Below are 24,047 nucleotides of genomic sequence, written 5' to 3'. Positions count from 1 at the left end.
AAGATTGAAATTTATATGTGCAAGGTTCGAATGATATTCTTCACATTTCTCGTAGAAGTTATCAGAATTGCATATTCAAATACATAAAGTCACATAGGAATGGAATTATTATACTTAGTTCTCTGGGTTGATAGGATGCCTCTGATGTGTTTGTTTGTTTTTGCATCTACATTTCCTCTTAGAAATCAACAAGAGAAGAACTTTTATTTTGACAAAAAGGAAAGAAAGAAAGAAGAGAGGAAACAAACAATCTTTTGTGGTATTGATATGTTACTGACAGATTCTGTACTTCTTTTCTGCCCTCAGCTTTTGACAACATAGACACGGCAGTTAAAGCACCCTCCTATACGCCTACTCCTTGCCTCAAGATAAGGAACATGTTTGACCTAACACTGTAAGTTTCTGAACGACTGCATGTACAGTTTACTTTTTATATTTTTGTTAATTATGAAGAAATATAATTGCAACTTAAAGGGGCATTTCGTGATCCACAGCCTCATCCCCCCACTCTTCTCAAAAAAATTGAGATTTTTACATCACTGGAAACCTCTGGCTACATAATGTTTATGTACAAAATATTTCTTGCAGATTAATTCGTTTAGCAAAGATATCGTGAAATTTGAATTTCGTTACAACGCATTGTCTATGGAGCAGTGTAATACACATAATCATGCATAACTCGCGAACGCAAAATCGGAATCAACTGAAATTTTGGGAATAGGTTTTTTTCGTGGATATCTAATGAAAAATGACATAAATAGAGGATGCTAGGATCACGAAATACTCCTTTAACTTAATAACAGGTGGAGTATTCTGTATATGTGATGCGATCAAGCAAAATCAGTCGAACTCGGAAATATTGATTTTGAGATATAGCCAAACAAAGAAAAAAATTCCTTTTGTTTCCTCTTGTTTTGGAACTCTTTAATTGCTTTGGAACAGATTGTTCAATTTCAATGGGGTTTTCTGCAAAATCCAGCTTTGTAAATACTTTTTACTATCCTATAAGAAACTGAAAATTTAAAATTTGCGAGTTCCGACTGATCTTTCTTGATCGCATCACATATGTGGTAAGATCGGAGTCAAAAAACTATAGTATGTCTCAATTATACCCGCATGCGAAGCATGAACGGGTATATTGCCATTCTATGGTTTCTTCTCCTTCTCCTCCTCTTCCTTCTCCATCAAACACAACATTCTGTCAAGGCTAGCGCTAAAACTACAAAGTCCACAGGGCCCATATGTGGTACACTTATGGGCCCTACCTCAGAGATTTATCCTTTGCCCATCTTGGCCCCAGAGGTCAAGGTCACGGGCCCCAGGGGCCCAAATGTAAAAATACAAAGTATGCCGTTTCTCATCAAATGAAGCAGCCTCAGGGCCCTGAGTTGGTACACTGATAGCCCCAGGGTACTCTATATATACAAGTATACATGAGCCCCATATGTCATATATTATGGGCCCCAGGGCCCCAAATGTTAAAATAAGGGGCAACAGATTGACAGGGCTAGCGCTAAAACTACAAGGGCCCCAGGGCCCATATGTGGTACACTTATGGGCCCTACCCCGTAGATTTATCCTTTGCACATCTTGGCCCCAGAGGTCAAAGGTCACGGGCCCCAGGGGCCCAAATGTAAAAAATACAAAGCATGCTGTTTCTCATTAAATGAAGCAACCTCAGGGTCCTGAGTTGGTATACTGATAGATCCAGGGGTACTCTATATATACAAGTATACATGAGCCCCACATGTCATATATTATTATGGGCCCCAGGGCCCCAAATGTTAAAATAAGGGGCAACAGATTGACAAGGCTAGCTAAAACACTACAAGGGCACTAGGGCTCATATGTGGCACATGTATGGGCCCTAAGTTGTAAATGTGCCTTTTGCCCATTTTGGCCCCAGATGGTTTAGGCTAGGGCCCCAGAGGCCCAAATGTTAAAACAAAGGGCCCGTCTGTTTCTCAGCAAATAAAGTAGCTACAGGGTTTAGATTTGGTACACTAATAGGTCTTCAGCATTATATTATTATATGTATACATGAACCCCACGTGTCACATAATATGGGCCCCAGGGCCTCAAACGCTAAAACATAGGGCCGGCCGTTACTCAGTAAATAAAGCAGCTACAATGTCCAGCTTGAGTCTGCTGATAGCACTTGAGAATTATATTTCAACATATGCACATGAGCCCCATAAGTCAAATATTATGGGCCCCAGGGCCCCAAATGTTAAAGCAAAGGGCCGGCCGTTTTCATCAAATAAAGCAGCTCTAAAGCTCAGAGTTTGTACACAGATTGCACCTGAGAAATATTGTTATATGTACATACGAGACCCATATGTCACAAAATATGGGCCCCAGGGCCCCAAACGCTAACACATAGGGCCGGCCGTTACTCAGTAAATAAAGCAGCTACAGTGCCCAGCTTAAGTCTACTGATAGCACTTGAGAATTATACTTCAACATGTGTACATGAGCCTCATAAGTCAAATATTATGGGCCCAGGGCCCCAAATGTTAAAAAGGGTCGTCCGTTTATCATCAAATAAAGCAGCTTCAGGGCTCAGAGTTTGTACACAGATTACACCTGAGAATTATATTGTTAATAACACCCCATTCACAGAAACAATAGCGTAATTATAATAATATAGATGACAGAAACGTTAAGGCTGTTCCAGTTAAATTACATACCCATTGGCTGTTCTATTTAATTTACATACTCCCTCTGAACTGGCCACAAAATAGGCTGTTCCATTTAATTTACATACTCCCTCTGAAATGGCTGTTCCATTTAATTTACATACTACTTCTGGAATAGCTTTCCCTTAATCAAATTGCATTATTATAGATGATGATAATTGGAAATACCACGTGTGAAGCGTTAAGGCTGTTCCATTCATATAACATACCTTTGGCTGTTCCATTTAATTTACATACTCCCTCTGAAATGATTCCAAAATAGCTGTTCCATTTAATTTACATACTCCCTCTGGAATAGCTTTCCCCTAATCAAATTGCATATTGTGAATTTCAATCTATCAAATTGCATAGCTTCACTGTGAATTAGAGAGACTGACAACAGCAACCTAAGTCCTCAGCAAATAAGGACTGTAAGTTTGTGTAAATCGATAACATGCGGGTATAGCCGTATTTGTGTACAAATATATAGCCTTCTAGTTTTGTATTCCCCTCCCCAACTCAAACTTAAAATATGTTTGAGATGCTCAAAGCTTTCAAATTGTGACATTCTTTCTCACATAGAATGGTTTCACTTATTTAAACTGATAAGTCGTACAATTCTTCCAACAAAATGATTTTTATCATATATGTACCAGTGCAGGAAGCTTTGCAACATTGGCCTAATATGAGTTGGATGCCAACCATATTGACTTTGGCATTTGTACATTGTTAATTACACCCGGGGCAATTTGTACATTGTTAATTACACCCGGGGAATCACACATTTGAAATGCTACATTTTGCTGAAACCGCCATTAAAATTGAATATCTTTGCTGATGTGACTGCTCAGTGTTTTCTTAAACAAATGAACACAGCAGATACTATGATATGTGTTTTTTTTGCCACATTGTTTCGACTTCCTAGTCATTGTTCTTGATAGCTTGACTAATGGTGAGCAAGAGAACACTTTTGTTTGATAGTACCACTTGAAGGTTAGCTAGCAAGAGAGTAGTTTTCACTCAAATATTCATGATAATACAACTATCAGTATAATGAAGCCATCAGTGAATTGAGTTGACATTTTATATTTCTCCATCATTTCGATAATACCTGCATGTATGAACTTGCATTCCAATAAGGTAAACTGCTCAAGTATAGCAACGAAAATTGGATACCTATAATACCGAGTTTGTAGACGTGTTGTCAACATGAAACTTGAAGGTGAAATGAATTAACTTTTTAGGAGATAGAGGAAACGGTGTGCAGGCAATATATCCATTCTTTTAGCATGGTCTTATTTTCTGAAGGTCTTTGGTGAGCACCTGTTGTACATTTGTCATTAGATTGTGACTGGTGACTCGTTATTTCTTGATATAAACTTGACATATTTGAGAAATGTTACACACAAAGCATTTCCTCATACCCTTGATCTGACAATTTACAGTAATAAGGACAAAATGTCAAAAGTGAAGGAATTTGAACAACTACAATGGACATGTATATATACAGGACTTGCAATAATGCTCTATCACCATGGTGATTTTGTCCTAAATGGTTACCATGACAACTGCAGAAAAACATGTTGGTGCGGATCAAGCCAGGATGAAAAAGTCTCTTAAGGCGGGGAAGTTAAAAATTTGCGATTATTCAGCGAATCTGCGGCTTGCTGTCTGGGTTTCTTCAGTGTCGGCAGCAACAAGTCTCCAGATCCCCTGTTTTTGAACTGAATAAGCCCTTGTAGGGAAATTTATGTGGGGGGAGTTCCTGAAAACTGTTTTTGTTATTCTTTCCTCTTTCAAATCATGGTGTGCTGTGAAATTGATAGGTAGAGTGGGCAGGTATCTGTGATTCCTTGTGAATTAAATATTAACAATGTTTTTTAAAAAAAAAGAAGAGTAGGACACACTTATTCAGTTTCTATTAAACGTAATGAATAAGTAGGTTTTCAAAACGTTGTGTAGTCTCTGTACCTATGTGAGCTTTCTATTCATATAAGTTCCAATGACATTTGGAAATAGATAGCAAATGTAATACCATTCTGTATGAAACTAGAACTGAATAGTTACAATTGCATTGTTCCGGATTCATCAAGTCAGAAAAAAAAGTTTTCTAACCTCTATTATTTGATTTCAGTGAAATTGCACAATCTTCCACAGAAATTCCAATGTCATTATGTTTTTCCTGATACATCTTGAGAATTAGACTAAACAAGGAAGTCCAACATGACAAAACAATTAATATTTAATTTCGAATGGAAATCTAACCTCAGGAAACAGGGGAAACAGAATGGACAGTGATTGCATTTTGTCTGGTGCCTGGCCTGTAGGCCTGAGATCTGACAGCTTGCGTTCACTCGTAAGATATAATAAAGTAATATGTCAAGATCTTGGGGGTAGGGATAAATCAATAACATGGGGGAGAGGTACAATTTTAATGTGATAATGTCTGGCTTCATAATTCAATTCACCTTTTAAGTAATTCACCGAATCCATTGCAAAAGTACATCTTCATTGATGCGCATTGATGATGATATAGTCTTGGTTTGTTTGTTAAAGGGGGTACTACAACCCTGGCCAATTTGTGCCTATTTTTTGCATTTTCTCAAAATTATAGCGCATTGGTGACAAGTAAGATATGTATATTATAGGGCAAGGACTACAACTACTGCACTGGAAATTTTATTTCAGCACAGACAACAGTTGTGGAGTTACAGTCAAAAATGAGGGAAAACCAATATTTGATCAATAAATCAATAACTACTTGCCTTGAGTTTGCTGAATTTTCATTGCAGTAGTTATAGTCCTTGCCCCTATATACATATCTTACTTGTCACCAATGCGCTATAATTTTGAGAAAATGCAAAAATAGGCACAAAATTGGCCAGGGGTGTAGTACCCTTAACTAGTCGGTCTGGGTGGTGGACACTCTTGCGTCCTGATACTTTAGCAAAGAACAAAATGGTCTATTGTAAAAGGTAGCTATTTTCAAGGCAATTAGATGAGAAAGTAGGATGACAATTATAGGCTTCAGAATTTTCATAAGTAGCAAATTTCCAGAGTATCAAGACACATTCTTTGGAAAAACAATATGTCCTAGTACCTTTTGGAGGTTAGGGTCTTTGGAAATTGACCACTTCCATAAAAGTGCTTGAGTGTCATAACAATTTGTACTTGTTCCAGACAATCCATTGTCATGTAATTGCACGAAATGTTGAAAATGTTGCTGAAGGGCTTGACAAATAACATACCTTTGAACATTTAATCTTGTACTTTTTAGTTTTCTCTGGAGGCACATGAAGACAATATATATGCCGGTGAAATCACTAGGAAATTTGCACTTCTGTTATACACATGCATAACAAAGAAATCTGGGTTTATCTATTACTTGTTACCTGTGTGTGTTATTGTTGCGCCAACATATATCAAATTCAATTTACAATACAGGAATTGTATGAAAGTCTGCATATTTAGCACCACTCCAAATGTACCTGCTTTCTACCATGACTCAGATCTGTGTTTTAAGTATTGTATAGGGAATAAACCAGATATGAACTCATTTGTGGAGTAAGGACGCTGCAGATTGGATAGAGTTGAATAGGAAAAATGACATGCCTGCCTGAAAAAGTCAAGTTTGTAACACTTAATGTGTCTGTCCGTCTTTTTGACGGCATCTTTCTTCACTTTTGGCATACAGGAAACGTGAGGTGTCAAGATTCTGGCAGCTTGATGAAAGCTAGTTTTGCAAATGAAATGTTCTTTTTCATGAAGGTTGTCATTTTCATTTATTTTCTGGAGATATTCTTCTTGGTATTTGTCACTTTCTAATGATGACAATGATGATATTTTTTTAATGAATATTTTTGAATGGTGTAGATTGATAGATAAATTATGACTTGTTATTATGTGACTTTTTGGAATGTTCATCTGACAGGAAATTGTCATTTAGAGAAAATAAATTTATTTCCTTAGAAGTAATGCTATTGTACTGTCTTATGCAGTCAAGGTGTTTTTTGTTGATATTTTCTGATCTTGATGTCAGTATATGTTTGTACCTTGACGTTCAGGAACTTTAAAAGTGTCAGAAATTGAACCGGTATTTTCTTCCCAGTTTCCTTGCAATTTTATTAGCTTTCTGTCTTTGCTTACTCCCTGTCATTCACAACAGTCAGTCAAGTAACATATTGCCAGTAAACACACACACATGCACCCTTGTACAGTGGTTAATCAACCCTTTTTAAAAAACCCTTAAAACCTATTTTTCCTATAGGCTAGTTATTATGTTGGGCTATTCCTGTTGAAATCTATACACCCCCAGTGGAAGACCTTAATCACCCACACAGGTGGGGTAAATTTAAAATGGAGTGACCCATTCAGGTATGTAATCCCATTTGAAATTCATACTCCTATGTATGTATGATTAAGGTCATGTCTTCCATAGGGGGTGTATGGATTTCATGTAGAATAGCCCATATCCATTTCAGGGACATAATCATTGGAATGCGTTCTTAGAATGCCCCTGCAAAAAAAGATTTTAACCGAAATTCAGATTAAAAAAAACAACTAAGAATTCATGATAAATAAGCCTATTTTTGATCAGTTTATTTATCCCCCTTGATATTAATTAGTTATTGAATTTTGAAATATATAATGTGACATGTTGAGGATTCAAATTAGTGAAAGACATTAGAAGGATTAGGAAACAGACATTAAGAATAAATAAGTTGACTATCTTACACTCTCTTTTGAGATTTATGCGGGCCAACAAAACTAGAAAACCTTTTTTTTTATAACTGTCTTTCATTTTGGATTTGTTTGTGTATGAAAATTAATTGGTACATGTATGTGGGTGCTCTTACTTAGACAGGTTTTACCAATAGGTAGAATATTATTAACCCAGGGACTATAATATTTGGAAGATGGATAATATTTACAATGCCGTTCAGTAGGGGGTGTATCCCATGCGTATGTGGAACACTCTTGTTACCATGTAAGTGTAACAAACCATTATTGATGTTTTCACAAAATAGTTGCATAAATATTTTTACAGAAGAATGAGTTTATTGAGAAAGTAGCGTCAATTTCTCATGGGAGTCATTAGCCTGCAGAGATCTTATCAAGAGATTTGCCGATCCAAATAGGATTAGGATGTAAACTGCATTGTAAAAACCAAAATGGGGTCATGATTCAATAGCGACTTAAAAATGCGCTGACTTTATAACCCTTCAAGAAAAGAGACAAGAGGGTACCTGTGTAATACCAAAAGCTATTAATAAATGTTTTTAATACCGTATCTTGAACAACAAGAGGAACTACAAAATTTGGGAGTAGGGGGCAAATTTCCTCACCCATGTCAGCCCCGAGTTTGCCCCTTTCCTGCTGTCTACAATTAGCTGTGTTGTGTTTTTGTACATTTAGTGAAGCATCAAGTTGACCACTTTATCAAAGCCACAATCACAACACAAGAGCTTTCAGACAAAAATAACAATTAGATATGGAAATTTGATACTAATCGTGGCTGTTCCTAGCTCACATCCCTTCTTTTTCTTTTTATGAACAAGTCAATAGTGGTGTCGCCGTGAGTAGTGCCAGGCGAAGTCTTTGGGGAGTTGACTGCTTTCAATAGGCGCTGGTTTTTGGTACGCTTGATAGACAAAAGTGTTGCGCATGAATGACAGTGAAATTGGGGCCACGGAAATCACAATTTCCCCTCCCCACCATGCCTGGGATGTATAAGAGAACCTTAAGGACAAGGCACTGTCATGAAAATGTCCATACTTGTAACAAATTTGAAATAATTACACAAAGCAGAATTTTGGGTTGTGGATGGTAGAAGAAGAAACTTCCTATATCATGGACAGTGCTGCTTCATGTTGATTTTGACATGGTCACGATATTGGAATTAGCATTCACTGATTCATATCCCTCCCAGTGTAGTGTTAGTAATACATTGGAAGAAGTAAGCAAGGATACGCAGCTTTAATGGCTTGAACATTGATTAGCGAGTTTTTGGATCATTTCAATATTATTAGATCTTTTTCTGGTGTAATAATGGTTTTATTGTTATTTTAACTTTACCTACGTAAATGAAATTATAATTTTGTCCTTTCATGATATATTTGCGTATATTATATATTGACCAGATTTTAATTATATCAACTTGATATCTTTCATGAAATTTTTTTTTTTAAGTTAAAAATTATTTTTAAAAGTCTTACCGGAAGCCCTATAGTCCCACTTCCATTAAATATCCTGCCAATATTACTTTTTATATCCTTTTGTACATATATTTATGTATTTGTAGTGAAGATAACCTTAGGCTGTAGTTTTCCCTATACCACTGAGAAACTTCATCGTTTATGTACCCCCTTGAAATAGACGCACTGCTTCCATCGTAGTAAGCGTGACTCATGATATTTTAGACAAGAGAAGAGTTTAAACGTCTACTGGAGTATGATGTGGGGCATTTCAGGGTTACACCCAATTAGAAATCAGACCTCGGAGGTTTGTACGACACAAAGTGCCTCTTGTATGTTGTCATATTGGGTAGCAAATCTAAATAAACAAACTAAACAAGCAATTGATTCAAACCTGAATATGACAGGGAGTAAATTGAGTACATGAATTGTGTAGGAAATTATGAGGCGGGGTAAAAATGCAGTCACAAATTTATAGGTAAATTTTTTCAAAGGATGATTCATCGGTCAATAAAATTCACTTGAGAGACAACAGTTGAAAAAAGTTGCCGATTAATGTCACTGTCGTATTTTACTGTTTTTCAACTATTTTGATGGTTTATTTGATAAATTACGCAGGTATTATGTTTATACTACTTACACCCTTAGTGTTGCTTGCTTTTAACTTAATGAACAAATTGTAGTCACACTCAAAATCATCATTAATGCTTTCTATATAGCTGGCTTAATGTTTCTTGCATATTCATGAGATGCAATTGCACAATCAAATTGAAATAAGGTGTCGATTAATGTCACTGTCGTATTTTACTGTTTTTCAACTATTTTGATGGTTTATTTGATAAATTACGCAGGTATTATGTTTATACTACTTACACCCTTAGTGTTGCTTGCTTTTAACTTAATGAACAAATTGTAGTCACACTCAAAATCATCATTAATGCTTTCTATATAGCTGGCTTAATGTTTCTTGCATATTCATGAGATGCAATTGCACAATCAAATTGAAATAAGGTGTCGATTAATGTCACTGTTGTATTTTACTGTTTTTCAACTATTTTGATGGTTTATTTGATAAATTACACAGGTATTATGTTTATACTACTTACACCCTTAGTGTTGCTTGCTTTTAACTTAATGAACAAATTGCAGTCACACTCAAAATCATCATTAATGCTTTCTATATAGCTGGCTTAATGTTTCTTGCATATTCATGAGATGCAATTGCACAATCAAATTGAAATAAGGTGTCGATTAATGTCACTGTTGTATTTTACTGTTTTTCAACTATTTTGATGGTTTATTTGATAAATTACGCAGGTATTATGTTTATACTACTTACACCCTTAGTGTTGCTTGCTTTTAACTTAATGAACAAATTGCAGTCACACTCAAAATCATCATGACTGCTTTCTATGTAGCTGGCTTAATATTTCTTGCATATTCATGAGGTGCAATTGCTCAATCAAATTGAAAAAAGTTGTTGATTAATGTCACTGTTGTATTTTACCATATTTCATTTTACATACACCCTTAGTGTTGCTTGCTTTTAATTTAATGATCAAATGTACCTTGGTTCATGTGCCCAATGAGTATTGCAATGTTGTGTCAAGCACTTGGTGGAAATAGGGCCTTTGTTATCGGATGAGCTGAGGTTTTTGCTTATTTTTCCAAATAATAAGGTTCAATGTCACTTGAGGACTTTTTTGTAAATTGGATGCACTTGAAGAACCTGTACTTGTGCCATTATGACTTAGGCCTAGTAATAGGTTAAATGCAAATCAGGTAAATATTATTGACAACATATGTAGTAAAGATCTCTTGGCTAGGCCAGGCCTGTCAACACAAAGCAGGATACCATCAGTCATTGCAGCTCAATCCGGCCGGCAAAAAATATCCATAGCAGACAAGAATGCACGGCTTAGCATGAAGGTATTAAGCAAAACCACAAGTGTGTCAAACAACATATGTGAGGCCAATGCGGCAATGGAAAACAGAAAATGACTTGTGTACCTGCTGTCACGCAATCAATTGCACATGTAGTACAGCAGTACCATTTGTTTGCAACAGGTTGCTGAAGCAGATGTACTACTATTAAAGGCCTATTCGGTGATTTTTTTATACAAAATATTTTGTCTCTGTGCACCACCAAACGATCAACAATTTATAGGTTGATTTGATTACAGTATATCATGTCTATTGCATAAAATATGTAAATAACCTGCTCTGAAAGTGTAATTTGCTGTCCTCAGTCAGTGCCTACTGCTACTGCTGCACCATGCCAAATTTAACAGCCTTGTCCACAGACTACTACAGACCATGTTTCAACAGTCTTAAGTTCCTGTGCATTGTATGCTGTGAATTCTCGCATATTCATGAGGGCCGATTGTTCGATTGTGCCGTGTCTAACAATCATGCCAGCGTCGCGTGCCTTTGCGATTATGTGATAGATCAGAAAAATAAGCGATAAGTGCGTAGCAGGTTTATCTGTCGCATTTCATGGAACAATCGGCCCTCCTTATCGGGTGATGTTGAAACTTTGACTGCTTGTACACGGTCTGTTATCTGTTACGTCCATGGCCTTGTCATGTGATAAGAGAAGACGGAAGTAATAAAAGTATGGATGTACTTTTATTTATCTTCATTTTGATATCCGTTCTTGTCTGTATCAGATTACTTTCACATTTGCCATTTGTCCACACAAGTTCCAAATATTAAAATAGCTGAATTTTGATGAAATTTAGGGTATTCAGCGAATTGCTTAATAGGCCTTTAAGATTGAAACTTCCATGATGAATATATGCACCAGCGTGTCCAGGATCTGTTCCTGCGGGGGGCTCAGGGGGGCTTTCAGAGTTATGCGGGGGGCTTAATGGCTAAAATTGCCTAAAAACGGCTGATTTTACATGATTTTTAATAAAGTGCAGGGGGCTTCAGCACCCAAAGCCCCCCCCCCCCTGGACACGCCACTGATATGGGTTACAAAATATGTTTTATATTCTAGTGTTAACAAGAGATTCCCTAGTAGTCATTCTGAGGAAGAAGTCATCATCCAAGATGGTGAAAGCAAACAGGATCTGTAACCCATAATTCCATCAATATAGGTTGAATAGTAGAAATTGTATTTTTCCTCTGTATTGTATAGCATGTTGTCTTGTTGGACATGAGTCATCAGCGTAACATATCATTTCACATAGCCATGTCAATTTATGTTTAATGTGTTAAATATTGTAACGGGCAAAATTTTCAAAAAAAATACCCGCTGCAAAGATTTTTGTTATCTCTAGTTCTACTGTTTTAAGTATGATGTGACCTATAAAGTTGAATCTGTGACAAGTGTTGAGGAAGTGGCATAGACAGCAGTTAAAGGGGTACTACACCCTTTGCCCATTTTTGTGCCTATTTTTGCATTTTTCTCAAAAATTATAGTGCATTGGTGACAAGTAAGATATGTATATTATAGGGGCAAGGACTACAACTACTGCACTGGAAATTTTATTTCAGCACAGACAACAGTATGTTGTGGAGTTACAGTCAAAAATGAGGGAAAACCAATATTTGATCAATAAATCAATAACTACTTGCCTTGAGTTCCTGAATTTTCAGTGCAGTAGCTGTAGTCCTTGCCCCTATAATATACATATCTTGTCAGCAATGCGATTTACTTTTTGAGAAAAATGCAAAAATAGGCACAAAATTGGCCAGGGTGTAGTACCCCCTTAAAGTGTTGGTATGGTAAGAAAATATATACATGGCTATGTGGTATAAAAGTGTGAAATGAATGCAGTTTATTGGTAGTGTTGGTCTAGTTCAGGAGTTCTTAATTATATTTTGATTGCGGGCTATGGCAAGCCAAGTCATGATGTCAAAGATCTGTCTTTGAGATCCAAAATACCCTGTTTTGCAATATGTACTTTATTTTAGAGCTATTCAAGTGCCAACCACAATTGATCAGCGGACCGGATCTGCCCAGCAGGCCGTCTATTGAAAAAGTCTAGTTTCTTAAGTACTGATTGAGAAAGAAAGAAATTTCCCAAGTTAATGGAGATGCTTAATATGATACACGGGGAAATTGGCAGTTGTCCTTTCTACACAAAGTTCTGTTTGTGAATTTGAAAGCACCAACAAATTCTCGTATCTTCATTTTAACAAGTGAGTCACAGGTCTTTCTTTTATATAGCTCTGACACTGAAGTGCCTAGCTGTACCAAAAATATTAAAACCAATTGCATCTTCAACCAACAGTTTTACCTTTTTTAATCCTTCATGTGATGATAACAACTTTTTAACACAAGGCGTCATTGGTGGTGACACATACTCTTAAGGCCAAAAAACAAGTTTGTGGTAACCTGTGCATGTTTGTGCAGAAAACACATTGTGTGTGCTTGTTTTTTAAGAAATTTTCCATCAAAAAGTCCGAAAGTAATTGACAAATCATGCATGAAAATAACAAAACACATACCACATGACCCTCCCATGAGACCAGATTCAAACCTTTATGGGGCGGGGTCAAATATATTGTTGTTGTTGATCATTCTACATGTTCATGAGCTTACTCTACTCTACTCTACTCTACTCTACTCTACTCTACTCTACTCTACTCACTGAGGCTGCAATGTGGTGAAAAGGATTTGAAGACACGGTCTATTTGGTTGTAGCTTTAAAAGAAAGTTTTGCAACAAACCAGTTTTGTGTTTTTTTTCATTTTTCCTGTCTCAGTTTCCTATGCCTCAAATCCATGCTAGCCTAGGTAATATGCTCAAGTGTGTATTTATAGCAGTAAGCATGTACAATGACTAGGAACCAATTGTTGTACATCCCCGCCATGTCTAGCCTAGTTTCAATTACCTGCATTTGTCTGCTTTCATCAAACCATTACAAGATATCCTTTACCAATACAAAATTATACAGAAACTAAAACTGACCAGAAATAGATTAATGCACCAGGTGTAGCCAAGCGTAGGTGTAGTTTATTGGCAATATATTGCTTGATTTACTCTACTGTTGTGATTGGTTGGCCTAGTTCATAAGCTCTATATATGGAGCATGTAGATATATTATCCATAATAATCCAATCTCTTGCAAGCCTAACTGGTATATGACTTAGCAGACTCACTCCACACAGGTAACATAGTCAAATACTGATTGAAGGGACTCATAAGTTGATTTAAATCATATAAATAGGTGGCATATATGAAGGTAACATATCCCCGTTTCAATTTAAGATTAAATGTGCAGTTTTTGTAATACTGTACATAGTGATAGCAAAATAAAGTAGTCATTGTAATCAAAGGCGACTTCCTTTCAAAGTTTTGATTCCAGGGTCCGATTATATTCAAACACTTTTAAACCAAACACTTAAAACACTTGTACACATACCATCTAAGCTTTGCAGGTCAGAAAATAAGCTTAAAATCTCTCTCCAAGTTTCTGACCACATAATTTTGCCAATACCCAGCTTGCAGTGAATGCTGGCCTCTATTAATTGTGCTCTAAATGGCATTAGCAATTTGAATGATATTTTACAGATAGGATGTACATTTCAGGTGTCAATCTTTTATAAATCTATCGGAAAAAGGTTTAGCAATGCAACATGCACACTCACCCTTGTTCATATTCACCTGCAACCGTGGATCCTTGGATTTTACACAGGCAACCAAGGATATAAAACTTGGGACATTTTGCTATTGCAACCATGGACTTAAATTGCTACACAGCGTACCTGATGATGTACTTAAATGGGGGATCTAGACTAAATTCTTTCTAAAAGTGTGTAGTGAGTGTCCTCTGGAATAGGTCTTGTAACCGTGATTCCCACAAGGCCATGTTTCATGAGCTTAAATTCATGCAAAATTCAGCAGTTGGTAAAAAGAGACACACGCACACACCATTTATATGGGTTTCATAAAAAGTAGAAAAGCTTGAAAGGTACAAGCCTCAACAAGATGGCATATGCAAGAATAGCAAAACAGTTTTGAAAAAAATATGATGGTTCGAAGTCAGATAGTTCAGTTAGTGATGCATGTAGATGAGGATATCTCCAAGTTTGTGTGCAAGGTGGTTTCCCCATGACTTCACCATTACTCACATATTCCAATGCTAATCTGCATTTCAAGCTGGATCTAGGGTCAGATTTTCATTTGATGTAGACCATGGCTGCTTGACTACAATTTGTCTTCGAGCAGTGTCTCGTATAAAGCTTGCAACTGTCTTAATGTATTTATTTGTATTAAAAGATGTCAGATTTGATCAATATGATAAAACATTGATATGGATGATTTGTGTGTGAAATCATGGAATAAGTTCTATCACTGCAAAATGAGTGTATGAGATAGAAGAATCTAAATCCACAAAAAAACAACCTGGCTATTCAATGTCATTTCCAGCCACTTAAAAAATATGGTTGTCATTTCTCAAGTAGAAGAGAATGGTTGCACTACTAATGTAAAGACCATGTATGTACAATGTATATACCTCATTCATGAGAATCGGTAACTCTAATGAAGACCAAAGATTCACCTGTTATATATTGGAACTGATCATTAAGTTATCTTGAGTGGCCATATCTTGTCTCTGTCAGGAAAGATACTGGAAGATATGTATATTGATAAGGAATCACTAACTAGCATATCACCAGCAGATGAACTCAAAGCAACACAATCACAAGTCACTGCAACTTTGGCCATGACTGAGTCACTGCATTTGTATCGTTTACATAATCACCACAAGAGATTGTCACTCAATTGCTGAACCTAGTATGGTAGGACCTAGTCCGAATAATCAGACCCAGAACAAAATATTAATTTCTGACATGATCGTGTTCTGCTTCCATATGAAATCTTGATGGCAAATTGGACAAAAGAAGCACATGGTTCTACTTGACAGCTTTTTAATCCCTATTCATGTTACGTGGATCACGCTATTGTGGACCATCCTTCTGATACTTGAGTGTTTGGACAAGCGGAACGGTCTTTTGTCTACCTCTCTGTTTGTAAACAGACGAGGAGGTCAAAATTGTCATCCTCGCCGAATACGAAAGACAGCGTAATAGTACGGCACTAGGTAGGACCATAACTCACTGAGAGGCTCCTGTCATATCCATTACAAACTACCTTTGTGAAATTGACTTCATAATAACTAATAATATACAATGAACTTTACCTGTAAGCAATTTAGGTCGGCAGTGTAACATCATTTTGGCCATCTTGTGGGTAAATCAATATATATCAAGTATAAAAGAAATCATGTGATACCTAGAGACAACTACATAGATTTGCACCCATGACAATAGAAGGAGATGCAACCATATTGATTTACCAATAAAACCACAAGATATAGCGAAAGGCTTACTGCCTATTATAAAGCTTTTGTGAACTGGATGACAAAGCATGCTGTCTGTCAGCAGCCTTTATGATCCAGTATATAAGCCCTGTGTAGTAGACTGAGACTGGACACCAAACAAGTAGTCATTACTCCTAGTCTGCTACCTTTCCCAAGTGTTACCATCTACATTCAGACTTAACATGAAAACTATGAATCAGTGATGTAAACTGGACAACAGGTTTTGTACCAAGGCATGCTATCTGTCAGCAGCCTTTATGATCCAGTAGATAAGCCCTGTGTTGTAGACTGAGACTGGACACCAAACAAGTAGTCATTACTCCTATAGTCTGCTACCTTTCCCAAGTGTTACCATCTACATTCAGACTTAACATGAAAACTATGAATCAGTGATGTAAACTGGACAACAGGTTTTGTACCAAGGCATGCTATCTGTCAGCAGCCTTTATGATCCAGTAGATAAGCCCTGTGTTGTAGACTGAGACTGGACACCAAACAAGTAGTCATTACTCCTAGTCTGCTTCCTTTCCCAAGTGTCACCATCTACATTCAGACTTAACATGAAAACTATGAATCAGTGATGTAAACTGGACAACAGGGTTTGTACCAAGGCATGCTATCTGTCAGCAGCCTTTATGATCCAGTAGATAAGCCCTGTGTTGTAGACTGAGACTGGACACCACACAAGTAGTCATTACTCCTAGTCTGCTACCTTTCCCAAGTGTCACCATCTACATTCAGACTTAACATGAAAACTAGAGCGGTTCTCGGCTTTCATGTTCTCGGCATTCATGCAGTTCTCGGTAGTGTGGGTTGGTCCGTATGTGACGTTTCTGTTCAGAACCTTGTGTGACCCTTCCCCCCAGAAAAAATCATCCGCCACCACTGGTTATAACAAGGGCCTTGTAAATGCAACTGGTGAGGCAGAGCCTCGAATGACGCTTGTGTTTTCAGTCTGATTTCAGTTCCCTAACAGGTACAAAGTTTACGCATTATCATTAGGCCTACCAAGTATTGTATGTCCTATAATCTCTTATGTATGACATGGATCTTTACCATGATTGTGCAAGCCATAAAATATCATTTCAATACCCCAAACATGCGTTAAAAAAAGACCATGTTTTACACATGCAACCTCAAGTTTAGACATATAATTTAATTTTCCCTAAACCCTCATGCACGGGAAAAATCACGCCGCCACCATTGGTTATGACAAGGGCCTTTTAGGGTGCACACCAGTAAATAACCCCCACTGACTTTCTGTACAGACAGGGGCCGGGAAAACAACTCAGTTCTTCAAAACTTCCCTTTCTGCAAGCAGAAGGTCAGATGACGACATCCATTGTAAAAATTAATATATGGATTTCAGGATTTTTTTCCAGAAATATTGTAAAAAGTTCAACCTATAACCCATACAGCTAACGCCACCTCACAAACAGCTTGGTGTTTCTGAAATGTAACACATTTTGAAAGTCGTCATAAAAAGTCGGATCCTGCTAAATTTACACAGACAATCTAATTTACAGGCCTAAATGATGATTAAATATGAATCAGGGCGTAATAGTTGCCTTTTAAGCCTTTTCTAATGTATTACATTAAGTCATATTGCACATTTCCTCGTTTCAAATACTGTTTTTTTTCCTTCCATGGTGTAGCTAGACTTCTCCGTACTCCACTTGCCAATTGTGCTTCTGGCTATTGCATTTAAGCTTAAAACTCCGATTATTATTTGTGCACAATTGATAGATTTTCACATCTAATCTTTTCAGTCACCGTGACGCCTCTGTTTGTTAGCTTCCCAAGTGGACTACTGACTTTGGATTGCGGATAACTTTTTAACACGGGATTCTATGGAGAGTTAGGCCAATTTCTGGCCTAACTAAAATTGGTCATGATGTAATGCATCTTTAAATGAATCTGGCTTGTGATTGGTCCCCAGATATCGTTATTGATTGAACAAATTCATCAGGATCGGTAGAGTAAACTAGTAAACCAGAGTTCGTAGTATCTGATCCAAGAAAATGCACTTACTGTGTACGTTTCAACAACCACTGTTGTCTTTGTCAACACTTGATGAGGAGTGACTGCAATCTACTGACAACCAACGCTAGAGGGATATGTAAAATCAGGCGGTTTTTGGCGATTTTAGCCATTAAGCCCCCCACCGCATAAATCTGAAAGCCCTCTGAGCCCCCCTCCTGGAGACGCTTATTGCAAAATCAATGGAGAGAAACTATACTACCTTGTTTCTTAATAAAATGTAACGGGTACATCAGGCAACTGTGAGAGCCAAAAGGCCTCAAATTGAGCAAAGAAAGACATTAATTTTCACGTGCATTTCAACCAAGACGCTTCATTAGTGGTATTCACCTTAATGTCATATTATCATGACCGCTTTATTTTGTTTTATGTTAAGGGCTGGGGTATGAACGTTTGGACAGTATTTATTGTGGGACATTAGAGCACATCAGACATATCGAATTGCATTCTGAATACTAAGAATGTCCTGATATCAAATAATTTTGATTTTTGAAATTAGCAATGTAATACACATTTTATGACAAATCATTAAAATTGATATTTTTGATATATAACAGTCCTCGGTAAATTTTATAAATTTAATGATACATTCTTTAAGTATATGTAGCTGGGAGGAAAGGCCGACGATCTATTGAAAATGTTGACCTTCGTATTGAAGATATGGATTCCCCCAAAAAAATAGGTCTTTTGGGAAAAAAATCCATATCTTCAATACGAAAGGTTAAAATGTTCAATTGATCGTCGGCTTTTCCTCCCAGCTACATACACTTTAAGAATATGTCATTAGATTTATAAAATTTACTTCGAGGACTGTTATATATCAAAATGTGAAAAATATCAAATTTTAATAATTTGTCATAAAATTTGCATTATATCGTGAATTTAAAAAAAAATGAAAATTATTTGATATCAGAAAGACATTCTTCGTATTCAGAATGCAATTCGATATGTCTGATGTGCTCTCATTTCCCACAAAAATACTGTCGAAACGCTCAAAAACGCCATTCCAGATCCCTTAAGTATATGTCATATTACATGTTTCACATTTGTACGATTTTAAATAATTCTTTATCATGTTTATAGGACATGCTCTGTTATATTTTTATATCCTCTTTTCATTCTTGAAAAGATAGATCATGCTTTTATTTCACCCATTGGGTATTTCTTTATTAATTTGTGTTTATATGGCGATTTCAAGTGGGATAATAACTCCTGGATGACGTAAGCATAATGTTGATAGATTTAAATATCATTATAAATAGGCACTTAATAATAATGATATTGAAATAAATTGATAAATAGATAAATTAATAGATAAATAAATAAAAGATATATAAGCCTAGATAAATAATAAATAAATGATAAACTAGGAGTAAATTGCAAACATTAAAAATATCTTAGAGCAAATGAGCATTTAATAAGTTTTTATGGCAAAATATTTTGCCCCTTCTTGTACGCTTTTATCATTATTTTATCTTTTACTAATTTTTTTTGGGACATGCTCGCTTATTTATTTTTTATGTGTTCCTCTTATCATTTGTGAAGTATTTCTTTATTTTTGTTTTAGTACAAGTGATCACTGAGTATGTTTAACTGTGGAAATATCGGTAGATAAGGTGTTTTTTATTTCACCCTTGAGTATTATTTATAATTGTATCAACATACATTTCACATGTCATGATTTTTCATTGTTTTATTTTAAAGCAATTCTTTATTGGGGTGCATGCTCTCATATATTAGGTGGTTTTTTTTCATGTTCCTCTTGTCATTCTTGATAGATGGCTGTTTATTTATGTCGCGTGTTAAGTATTTTTTTAATTTTTGGTCGAAGTGTATAATTATCATCAGACACATGTCACATTTTTATGTATGATTTTGCATTATTTAATTTCAAATTATATAATTTTTTAAACGTACTATAACGTAGTTCTTTATTTTTGTTTCTGTGAATATCATCCGAAAAGTAGGCCTCCTGCACATTATGATTTTGCCTTGCTTTATTTAACTCTTTACTGGGGTGCATGCTCTCTGCTGGTTTTTTTCATGTTCCTCTTATCATTATTGACAAGATAGCACCTGCTGTACGCTGTTTATTTATTTCACTTCTAAATTATTTCTTTACTTGTGTTTTTAGATTTTGAAGTTTATATCATGATAGCACACGCTATGTTTTTATACCAACCGCGTTTTCTTTTTGAAAACAGTTCTTGTTTCAAATCCTGGTCCGCAATGTCAACATTCAGTTCGTTCATAAAATATGGCTATTTATTTATGTCGCGTGTTAAGTAGTTCTTTATTTTTTTTTTGTAGTGTATAAATATCATCAGACACCTGTCACTTTTTTATGTATGATTGTTCATTATCTAATCTTAAAATATATAATTCTTTAAACTTATTTCTTTTTTTCTGTTTCAGTGAATATCATCCGAAAAGTAGGCCTCTACACATTATGATTTTCCTTGTTTTATTTAAACTCTTTATTGAGGTACATGCTCCTCTTATCGTTATTGACAAGTCATCACATGCTGTACGCTGTTTATTTATTTCGCCCTCATTTTCTTTACTTTTGTTTTTAGATCTTTAGTTCTTTATTTTTGTTTCTGTGAATATCATCCGAAAAGTAGGCCTTCTGCACATTATGATTTTTCCTTGCTTTATTTAACTCTTTACTGGGGTGCATGCTCTCTGCTGGTTTTTTCATGTTCCTCTTATCATTATTGACAAGATAGCACCTGCTGTACGCTGTTTATTTATTTCACCTAAATTATTTCTTTACTTTTGTTTTAGATTTTGAAGTTGATATCATGATATCACACGCTATGTTTTATACCAACCGCATTGTCTGGTTAAAGACAGTTCTTGTTTTAAATCCTGAATACAATGTCAACATTCAGTTCGTTCACCTCACAATGCGGTGCGATGTTATATAACTGTATATATTGCAGGGTTGCCAAACCCGCGATGTAATAGGCCTAGGTCAATAGGATGAGTTTTGAAGATTTTCCTCGCGACAATTTCCTGTCCTATAGACACCAATTGATGGTTAAGAAAAATATTGCATGACTTTTTCAACATTGGCTTACGCGACTTCTGGTAGTTTTTTATCTCATAGAAACCAACGGTTGATAAAAAAAATATTGGGCGACTTTTCAATGATTTGACCCGCGGTTTGCCCTCATTTGTTTGGCAACCGTGGTCTGTGTTAAGTGAATATATTTCGGTCAATGCGGTGCGATGTTATATAAGGCTACGTGTCTTGAGCTCGCCCCATTTTGCGTTGCGCAGCCTTTTTGAGCATATTTACATCTTTCGAGCTTGAAATCAACATAACATTTTACATATGTACCTCACCCTATCAAAAGTATACATTTCCTGAAAGGAAATTGCATGAGGAATCCAAATTTGGCATTGAAAAAACTATAGGAAGTAGGGTAAAGTTGTCCAGACTGAAAAAATCACCTAAAAATTTACTTTTTCATTTTTTATCTTTCAAACCACATTTTTTTAACCTCTACCCCTACCTTTGATTTCTCATCATATTTGAACTCCCCATGAAATTTCCCTTCAGAAAATGTATACTTTTATAGGGGTAGGGTATACTATATAGATTTACTTGCTGCTTTGTTAAATGACCTCAGATGACCTTTGACATGTGACCTTTGACCCCATGTGTGATCTAAAACATAGCTTATCTAATACCTCTTCACTCATGGACTCTTGGGTCCAAGTTGCATGGACAGGGACCTTATACTTATGAAGTGGGAGCAATTTTAAAAATCAAGTGCGATGCCGTGTCTTCCATAGGGTTTGTACAGGCCCGCTTCCGCACCTCCGCTTCCGCCTCCTCCTCCACCCTCAATACTCATAATATAAAATGACTCTTCTCCAGTATCCTGCAACTTTATGTCATGAATTTTGCACAGCACAGAGAAGGGAGTTTAAGCTTTAAAATGATACCACAACCAAAGGTGTGGCTTGCATGGTTGTAAAGTTATAGTAAATTTATTACAGAGAGATACAGAAAAACGCAACGCCTCCACCCTATATGGGAGGCGACTTCAAGACACATGGCCATAACTGTATATATTGCAGGGTTGCCAAACCCGCGATGTAATAGGCCTAGGTCAATAGGATGAGTTTTGAAGATTTTCCTCGCGACAATTTCCTGTCCTATAGACACCAATTGATGGTTAAGAAAAATATTGCATGACTTTTCAACATTGGCTTACGCGACTTCTGGTAGTTTTTATCTCATAGAAACCAACGGTTGATAAAAAAAATATTGGGCGACTTTTCAATGATTTGACCCAGGGTTTGCCCTCATTTGTTTGGCAACCGTGGTCTGTGTTAAGTGAATATATTTCGGTAAGAAAATAATTATCATAGACCATGTAGACAGAACGGACAATAGTCATAGGCGCTCTCCTCCATTTTGAGAAATATACTTTTACACACACACTACATTTAATGATCAGCCTTAAAGTTTTACCTTTTAGTGGGTTAAGCCAAACCTAAGTGGATGAAATATAAATCAACACTTCTGGCACTGATTGGTTTCCGTAGTTGTTATATGGAATACGAGCTGTCTGTAGCTACAAAATTGTCTGCAAATCGGCTTTTGCCGGGCCTCTCTTTTTCGGCGTTTTTCTCATTAAATTAGGGTCCCGTCAAATAAAAAATAAACTGGTGTCTAGATGTAATCACAGTTAACACACCAGGAAAATTATAGAATATACAACAACCTAGTTACACCTGTAGACTGCGAACAAACATGCACCTGGCCAGACCTGGCCGTAAAACAAAGTGTTCTCCCTACGGATACCCTTAAGGGTCACACAACTATGAATCAGTGATGTAAACTGGACAACAGGTTTTGTGCCAAGGCATGCTATCTTTCAGCAGCCTTTATGATCCAGTAGATAAGCCCTGTGTTGTAGACTGAGACTGGACAACACACAAGTAGTGATTACTCCTTGTCTGCTACCTTTCCCAAGTGTGACCATCTACATTCAGACTTAACATGAAAACTATGAATCAGGGTACATAACTGGACAACAGGTTTTGTGCCAAGACATGCTATCTTTCAGCAGTCGTGGCAATCCTGTGGATAAGCCCTTACTGATCCAGACTGAGACTGGACACCACACAACTAGTCACTAGTCTGTATCCTTTCCCAAGAGTGGCCATCTAAATTAAGACTTAACATGGAAACTATTGTATCAGTGCACATATGTTAACAGATTCATTCCCAAGGCATATTATATGTGCATGACTTCTCAGGAAAAATGGTTGACCATTTCATGAATTTTACGTCCGTAAATCTGACAAAGCAGTTTGGTATTGGCCCAAATCAATACAAATCAAATTCATTACATATATGCAACACAGGTGTTACATGCTCAATTTATGCAAGATCAAAGTTTGTTGTGAATTGTCCACTGGTAGGGTTGTAGCTACAGTGGGTGGCAGTGGAGCCCACCACTCACTTCTGGGTCCCACCACTGAAGGTTTATTTTGATGCTAGAGCCCACCACTCATTTGTCAAAATTCTAGCAAAAGTTTACACACAAAAATAACCACTTGCTGTATTGCAATAGGACTCATTGTACTTTAGATAAAGATCAGTTCCATGTTACTGAAAACAGCAGAATACAAATGAAATTGAAAACTTCCTATCCGGCTACATATCTCAAATCAATTTCAGCAACAAGCTACTACTATTTTTTCCTTGATTATGTCACATTTTTCATTCTCACTTTCCTACATAACTGATTTACAATGGTAAGGAAACTCATGCC

General features: G+C 36.4%; 1 protein-coding gene across 1 annotated transcript in view; it reads left to right on the top strand.

Moving 5' to 3' along the window:
* The window catches only part of LOC140148386 (inner nuclear membrane protein Man1-like), a 90,350-nt gene that overhangs the window by 55,768 nt on the left and 10,535 nt on the right, over positions 1–24,047 (top strand). Inside the window, exon 11 of the mRNA XM_072170314.1 lies at positions 307–394. Coding sequence (XP_072026415.1) covers positions 307–394 — 88 coding nt within the window. The remainder of the gene's footprint in view (positions 1–306; positions 395–24,047) is intronic.

The sequence above is a fragment of the Amphiura filiformis genome, chromosome 3 (assembly GCF_039555335.1).
Source record: "Amphiura filiformis chromosome 3, Afil_fr2py, whole genome shotgun sequence".
Classification (NCBI taxonomy): domain Eukaryota; kingdom Metazoa; phylum Echinodermata; class Ophiuroidea; order Amphilepidida; family Amphiuridae; genus Amphiura; species Amphiura filiformis.
This window is presented reverse-complemented; position numbering and strand designations above follow the sequence as displayed.